Here is an 8,468-nt window from a genome sequence, read left to right on the forward strand (position 1 = left end):
TATGTCTCCCTAAATAGTACTCTTAAAACTCACAACTTTAGCTACCATTTTATCTATAAGCTCAAATGTAGCTCCTTCCTTGGTTTACTTTTTTCTTTTTTTATACATGAAAAATAGTAGTTAGAAGAAGTTCATGTCTTTCAAACCTTTACACTACCAGGTGATTCCACATGAAACTTTTACCATCTTTAAAGATATAAAACAAGACTCTCAGTTTTTAACCCCTTATCATCCATGGAGGATTTTTTTCTATTACTGTACTTAACGTAAATGTTACAGATGGAGATGATTTCTAGCAAGCGTAAATATACGAGTGAAGATGATGAAGGGTTAAAAGATCTTAACAATTTCGTAGTAGAACATCTTCAATGTCGGATTTCATTTTCATACATTCAGTTCATGATAACAATAGTATATTCATGTGTAACATTTACCATTAAAAAACTTTCCAGATTTTGATTTTAAAATTGCAAGCTTCATCTCCATATTAAGCAAGCAAAAATGTAATTAAAATGCTGCATATAAACATTAAAAGTACTTACAAGTTTTTAAATAAAAAAGTTGACAATATCAGGAAGGTTTTGGGAAAAATGGTGTCCCCATTGGAATTATAAGTTATCATCTAAACAAATACTGAATTAAACAACAAATATTTTTTATACTAACTGTATGTGCAGCATTAACTTTCATTGGAAAACATGCTCTAATGTAAAACAAATATTATTTACACTATTTTATGAGGGGGGACAAATTATCACCATTGAAAACTGCAAATTTAGTATATCAACCTGTGTATCTTTATCGCATACAAGGCTAAATTGGTTCAAACAAAGAGATAGCTACAGACCTATATAGAGGAATATGCAAATACCAAAGTAAACTGAATCAAACCAAACTGAATTGGATTAAGTATACCAGAAAATGCATAACAGGTGTGTGATTTATCTGTTTATCCAAATAATTTTTAAGATTTTCACTAATGCCAGTGATGAATGCAGTTTCTGAATAAAGTAAATCAGATTGAGGCCACAAATCAACCATGTGAGATCAGAAGTTGTCTTATGAACATACAAGCTTCCTTATTAAAGTATATTGATCTATAACTTCAGCAGAGACCAAAAGTTACAGTTTCCTGTAAGTTTATGAATGTTATTATCAATTATGAAAATAAGATGATTGAACATCATTTTTAATAACTGACTTGTTGGCATTTGTTAATTTTAATATGTAACAAAACCATATACAATATGGTATTTTTTTTTTACTTACACTTTCGGTTGCTTGTTTGTGATTGAATTTTTGCACAAAATTACCCAAGAGCTACCTAAACTAGCCATCCATAATTTCAAAGGGATAGACTAGGAGAAATACAGCTAGTCAACACCACCAACTCGTGGGCTACTCTTTACCAACAAACAGTGGGATTCATCGTAGCATTATAACACACATACACATCCAGCTGAAAGGTCAGGCATGTTCGGTGAAAGTTTCGATCCAGTGACCTGTAGATTGAGATTTGAGCACCCTAACCACCAGATCATGTCAGATCCTATCAGTTGCACTCACACCAATAAATATTTTAAGTTGTATTAGTATTTTAAAGGTGGCTCAACCTAGTTTGTTTACATCTAGGTCTAAAATGTTTGATTATTTCTGAATTTTCAAACATTACAAAATGTCATCTTCATACATAAAACATGTATGAAACAAATATTTCAATCTAAATAAAATACTGAATATTAAATATGTCTATTCTGTTGATAGTACTGTCATTATAGTGGTGATTATTTTATGACCACGGGGACAGGTGCAAAGATCAATAGAGGGATCTTCAATCTTGTCTTTCAGCAATTGACTCAGTTCAGACTTTAGTTCACAAATTAGCCCAGCCACCTGTCAGAGATTAAAGACAATTGTTAATTCATATTTTAAATTCTTAAATATTACAAAAATAATAACTAATAATAAAAGGTGGAGACCCAACATTATATTAAGTACAAAACTGAATATTTTATCACACATTCAATTGGAGAAATCTGAGAAATTTTAATGTTTAGTTTAGAGCTTTGTTTGTTTGTTTTGGATATTTATGCAAAGCTACACATGAACTATCTGTGCTAGCCATTCCTTATTTAAAACTGATATATTACAGGGAAGTCCTAGTCAGCAGTATCATACCCACTGCCAACTTTTGATGTTGTATAATTATGTAGTGGAATTTGATTGCACTCTTTTACACACTCATAGCAACAGAATACAAACCACAGACCCTGGAAGCTACAATCTGGTACACGAACTGGTAGGCCATGCCAGGTAAAAACAAAACACACACACACACACACATTAGAAAATGTAGTTAACTTAGGAAGAAAGAAACTGAAATAACCCACATTTGAAATTGTAGCAGAATAATTGATTACATCATGTATGTGTATAAACTTTTTTGTCAAAATTTCACTTGAGAGAAAGGTTATCTCCACTATTTCCTTTAATCTTTACTTACAAGAAATTACTGTTTAAAACTAATAAGAGTCAGTCACTGTCTAATTACCATGAACTGGTAATTTGTTCTAACTCAAAAAAAAAATCAAAAATGGTAATTACAAAACTAATTATGCGTTTTAATAAACTGAAATTCAGGCAAAAATTTTTGCTTTTCAGTGCCAACTGTATTTTTTCAAGCATACTTAAAAGATTTAAATGTTGAAAACTTGTTATGCAGAACTTTGAGAAAGAAAAATAAATATTCAGAAATTAACTTTCAAAAAAAACTTTTTTTTACACAAGTTATCATTCTCAGAAAAAGAAAAACATGTCTAACAGTGTCATGAGTGAATCAGTAACTAAGTTTTCTGTTGAAACACAGGTTTTGTATTGTTGGAGAGTGATAGTCACTTTAACCCTTAGTGACCATTCAGCTGTCAATCATTTTAATGCAATTTTTTGTCATTGTCAGTGTGCAGTCGAGGGAGTGCGACACTGTCCTAATTCCAAACCACCAGCCAGGAAAGCAATGGGTTGACATTAACCATTTTTACTTTATTAATTACTGTGTATCATTTATTTTTAATAAGATGATTTTGATACAAGTACTATTATGCTCTGGAGGATTTTGGCATGGGCTCTCCTCCCTCAAATAATCTCCTCAAAGTTCTTCAAGTAGTGATTCCCAATTCAACTTCATTGAAATGGTTCCTGTCCTTTCTACATACTTTAATGCTCACTCCACTTGTATACTTCCACTTTTTTTCGCCAATCTTCAAATGGACCCAGCATGTCCTTTGTTTCATCTTTTCCTATTCACTCAGCCAACATGTTATTTCATTGATAACATCATTCTGAGATCTTGCCAGTTTGCCCAAGTGTTATGCCTTACCAGCATTTTCACTGAATGATAAGCCATTGTGGCATGGAATAGAGGTCATTATCAGATGATTCTACAAGTCTTTCAAAGTTTTCGCTCACGTTTTTTTTAGAAAAAACTGTCTCTTTTTGTGATGAGGTTTAAGACATATATGAGGAGTAGGATCCTATCATTATCTTCACTGATACAGGTCAACCAAACAAATATACCCTTTTATGCCTCATATTCTGCTCTAAATGAACTGTATTGCCCAGTTTTGGCCATTGATCATTCAATTGCTAGATGTCCATCTCTCCATATGGTTTCTGCTCATCCAGTCATTTTTATTGACTGAGCTATTCTTACTATGATCAGTGACAATCTATGCTCATATACCCATTCCATGACCAGTTCTGACCTTTCCCTTTAGATCTTGGTCCCAATCTATATTGTGTTTTATCTGCCTGGACCCACTCAATACATCTTCCTTGACGTCCTGACTTTGATTGATTTCAGTCTTTATTCTTGCTTAATCTGCTCTTTTCATCAAGTGCTGATATAATGGATGAGGTATATGTTGGGATTATTCAGAATAGCACTTGTTTTGTAGCAATACCATTCAAATGAAGCCAAAAGTGGATGGTTTCACAGGGTGTCGGCCTGTCTGCTCCTGTTGCTATTCTCATAGCTGCATTCTGCACCCTCTGTATCTTTGTCATTGCTACTGATACACACAAATGGATTCCATACTCCATTCTGGTTATGACTGTTGCTCTCATCAGATCAATGAGGCTCATTTGTGCACTTTTTGGGCTACAGCTTATTTTGAAAACCTGAAGTGACACCAAAAGGTTTTCTGGTTCATTAATGTGCTTTCCGGCTTACAAAGCACACAAAAAAATGCATTTTTGGTTACAAATCAATACTGACTATCCATAATCAGTTGTCAGGGAAAACTTGTAGTCAAATAATTAAAGGTACTTTACTGTAACATATCTTACAAACACACTATTTTATTAATCAGCCTAGACTCAACATAAATTAATAAACTACAAATGAAATATGACACCTTTACTACTACTTTACATTTCATGGTTAGTAAGTATGTACCCTACCAATGCAGTCTTGTTCCACTAAATATGGGCATGTTGATAAACAATGGCACATCAACAACAGATATTTGTTTTTAAGTAAATTATATTAGCAGGTACAGCATCTACTATCACAAAAAAAAAAGTTATGTTAAAATTACACTTAGTTTCTCAAGTTGTATAACTATATGATTCAATTTCACACTTTGAGTTTATTATTAGTATATTATACTATTCAATTTCAACCACACTAAACTTGTAATCAAACCTGTAACAAATATATTTCATTTTATATGAAGGATATTTTTTTCTTAACATCAGACAATTCAGTTCATACAAAACAGATCAACAGGACTTGAACTTGATTTCATCACTATCTTTCTAAGTTGACACAAATTTTAGGAGGCTAAGGGCAAGTAGAAGAACTGTGTTAAAAGTATGAACATCTTCCATAAATGCAACAGTGTTTAACAATAGTTATTTTTGCATGGAACTTTGTTCTTTACATATTAAAATGTAAATACTATCTTGTAAAGGGTAACAGCCCAAATTTTGGCTCAATTTGTGTTGTTTATAATAGATCTTGCTTACAGCCAACTTGTTTTTGAATGACATTAAACTAGAAACATAAGAAAATAAATAGGTACATGAAGGATTCTTGCTTATGAGTGGACTTATATCTGGCATGCTTACAAGTGGAGTCATCTGTACTACTACTAAGGTTTTATTAATTTGGAAGGAGGTCTATATAGGGTCAGATTTAGCCGAGGTGCTGTTGTTTAAAGAATGATGGGAAGTCACATGAAATAATAATGAAAAACTGTACACCAAACTAAAATTCTTCCCACAGGATTACCAAAATGCACCTTTTGTTCTTATATATATATGTATATGTGAAGCTAGTTCAAGATACAAATTTCTTGATATATACTTAACTAAACAATACTAACTGTGGTAAGTTGAGACACTAACATATTTAGGGGTTCAATTAAAAAATATAACAATATACAGAAGACTTACATGTGGGGATGTAACTTTTACATGTACCCAGCCATCATCAAGAGAAAGAGTTAAATCTCCTTTGTACATTTCTACAGATAACTGTCCTCCACCAAGAAGAAACAAGGCTTGAACTGGAACCATACTACATTCTCTAATATAAACCTATGATAAGAGTAAAACATAATAAATTATAGCAAATCTGCACATGTATAATGTATTCTCAAAAGAAACTTAAAATTTTAAACAAATGTTAAAAAAATATTTCACATAAATTTAAAAGGTATTTGGGAAAATTACTAATAACAAAAATGATAAGGCCTCTTCCTATTACTGATAAATCACACATTAAAAGGAATAATTATGTCACATCATCGAGTTATTACAATTAAAAAAAAGGCATAGGTTATAATGCATCTGAAATTCTCTTTTCACAATTTTATTTTCCAATATTGCAAATATGCAATAATGGGTTATATGAGGCATAATTTTCAGATGCATACAAAACCACTTATTTTAAAGAAGTGTAAACTGTACATTATTATATCAAACTTCTGAAGATTATGATTTATGCACCTTACTATGGAGTTCTGACAAAATCATGGCATCTGTTTTTATCGAGTCCACAGACACATTTTAAAAAGTTCCAACTAGTGTAGAGATATTATCAAATACAGAAACTTCATACAGCATCTAACTGTTGATGGTAAGTTTACAGAAACATGTTCTCAACAACACCCATTGCATTTGCGTTTACAAGAAGAAAAACTAAGATTTTTGATTACTTTGAAAAAAGGATGATAGTTCACAATTTTTAGAATGATTTTGCAAAGAAATCTAAGAAATACAAGTATTTTATTTTTCATAGAAAATGTTCCATATGCATATAACACCAAAAATGTTTTCTACAAAATACTGTTAGTTTTGTGATACTCAGGAGAGACTACCTGAATTTTCAAGATAGTTTGTGTTCATGCTTCATCAAAACATTCTGCATATTTTTAGCTAAGTGCAGTCTGTAGATAACTTTTTAACTAAAACTGATTAAGCAGTCTTCTTAGACATTTGATGGAAGTGATGAAGGGGTTCTTCATAAAGACATGATATTATAAACTTCAACTATTTTCACAGCAATTTTGGCTTTTCTGAGCAAAATGTTTTTGATGAACAAATAAGGAGATCAAACAATATTTAGTTGTGACATTCTCCTTGGCAGTTAAATTATATTGTACATTATTTCAAGTCAATTGTAGCAAAACTTTTAGAGCAATACACATATAGTTTCTCAAACACAAATTATTCAATAATGTTTAGAGAAAGAAAAAAAAAGATCTTTTATTTAAAATAAACAAGAACCAAAGAAAACATGATCACACCAAGTGAATGTATTTTGATACCAAAGTTAAAATGTTACCATATTAGATAGTAAGGAAAAACAATCTTTTTTATTGTAACAGCATATCTTTCCCTTATGTTAAATGTCTAAATTCTTAGCTCAGAAAACTAGAATACAATGTTGTTGTCAAGACATATAGCTGCATACATAGGTGAATCTTGTCATCCAATACAATAGTTTCAAAGGGCACATTCTTGCCATTGAAAAAGGTGGAAGCCAAAATGTTGTGTAGGATAAAACATAAAAATTATCTGAACTTGTTTGTCATCTTCGTTGAAAATAAAAAGAAAAAAAAACTATGAAAAATATTTTGCAAGCGAAAGAAAGAAGTTTGTTGCAACACTGGACAAAGTGAGGGTTTACTTGAAAGACTGTGGCAAATGAAAAGAAACTGCTACCAATCTGGAGGTGATAAGTACTTTTCAACAGTTTATACAGATTTCTCATCTAATAGGAAATATACACATTACAAAATCCATAATAAAGGTGAATTTTAGATACTATAAGAATAGTCGTAATTAAGATCATCAGACTGAGCATAATCAATGTCGGAGAAAGCATTTTATACATCTACTATATTGATAGGTCTGATTAATATGCTGTGATACATAGTGGTTACAAATAGTTTAGGTATATCACATACATCTACTGTATTGATAGGTCTGATTAATATGCTGCGATACATAGTGGTTACAAACAGTTTAGGTATATCACATACATCTACTATATTGATAGGTGTGATAAATATGCTGCAATACATAGTGGTTACAAACAGTTTAGGTATATCACATACATCTACTATATTGATAGGTGTGGTTAATATGCAGCAATGTAGGTTTTCTTCCAGTTATTTTATTATTTCAGTTGTTTAGTGTTCAATTGACAATATGAATGGTTAATTGTGTTTTAGAAGAATGATGTTTTTAGTCCAGTGCTGTCAGTGTTGATTAATATGCTGTGATACATAGTGGTTACAAACAGTTTAGGTATATCAGACCTATCAATATAGTAGATGTATGTGATATACCAAAACTGTTTAAAGCCACAATATGTATATTAATGGGTTTACTAATGTTTAAAAGTTAACACAATTAATACAAATCCTAAGAAATACATTTGTTAGCTAACCATTAATTAATCAACACTATACAATTTCTATATTTAGCAAAAATCAATTATTAATTCATATATAATAGTTTCATTATTCCAGTTATTATAAAGAGGAATTGATAGATAATAGTTGTACTTTATGAAATCCAAATCAGAGTATGCAAAATATACTTCAGCAATAACTTCTTTCAATCTCTATAACAAGCCTATCTACAAACATTGAACTAAATAAAAAGTTATATATAATATTAGATATAATGCTAAGGAAAAAAGTTTTTCGTATTTTTTCTGTTTGTAAAAAAATTTATAGGCTAGTAGTTAGAACTGTTTATAGTATTACACAACAAAAGCTGTACAAAGAGAGTAAATTCTAAAAATAGTGACGTCTCTTAGCTACAGTAAGGTACATTTATGAATTGAAAAACAAAAGCTGTACAAAGAGAGTAAATTCTAAAAATAGTGATGTCTCTTAGCTACAGTAAGGTACATTTATGAATTGAAAAACAAAATCTGTACAAAGAGAGTAAAT

At 30.9% G+C, this 8,468-nt stretch overlaps 1 protein-coding gene across 1 annotated transcript in view; it reads right to left on the minus strand.

The window, feature by feature from the left end:
• Window positions 1–751: 751 nt before the first annotated feature.
• LOC106470203 (putative ATP-dependent RNA helicase DHX57) overlaps window positions 752–8,468 on the minus strand; it is an 83,411-nt gene continuing 75,694 nt past the window's right edge. The window contains exons 25-26 of the mRNA XM_013930742.2: window positions 5,455–5,598; window positions 752–1,893 (exon numbers count right to left, since the gene is read on the minus strand). Of these exons, the coding sequence (XP_013786196.1) occupies window positions 1,750–1,893; window positions 5,455–5,598 (288 nt within the window). The 3' untranslated portion in view covers window positions 752–1,749. The remainder of the gene's footprint in view (window positions 1,894–5,454; window positions 5,599–8,468) is intronic.

The sequence above is a fragment of the Limulus polyphemus genome, unplaced genomic scaffold (assembly GCF_000517525.1).
Source record: "Limulus polyphemus unplaced genomic scaffold, Limulus_polyphemus-2.1.2 Scaffold3874, whole genome shotgun sequence".
NCBI lineage: Eukaryota > Metazoa > Arthropoda > Merostomata > Xiphosura > Limulidae > Limulus > Limulus polyphemus.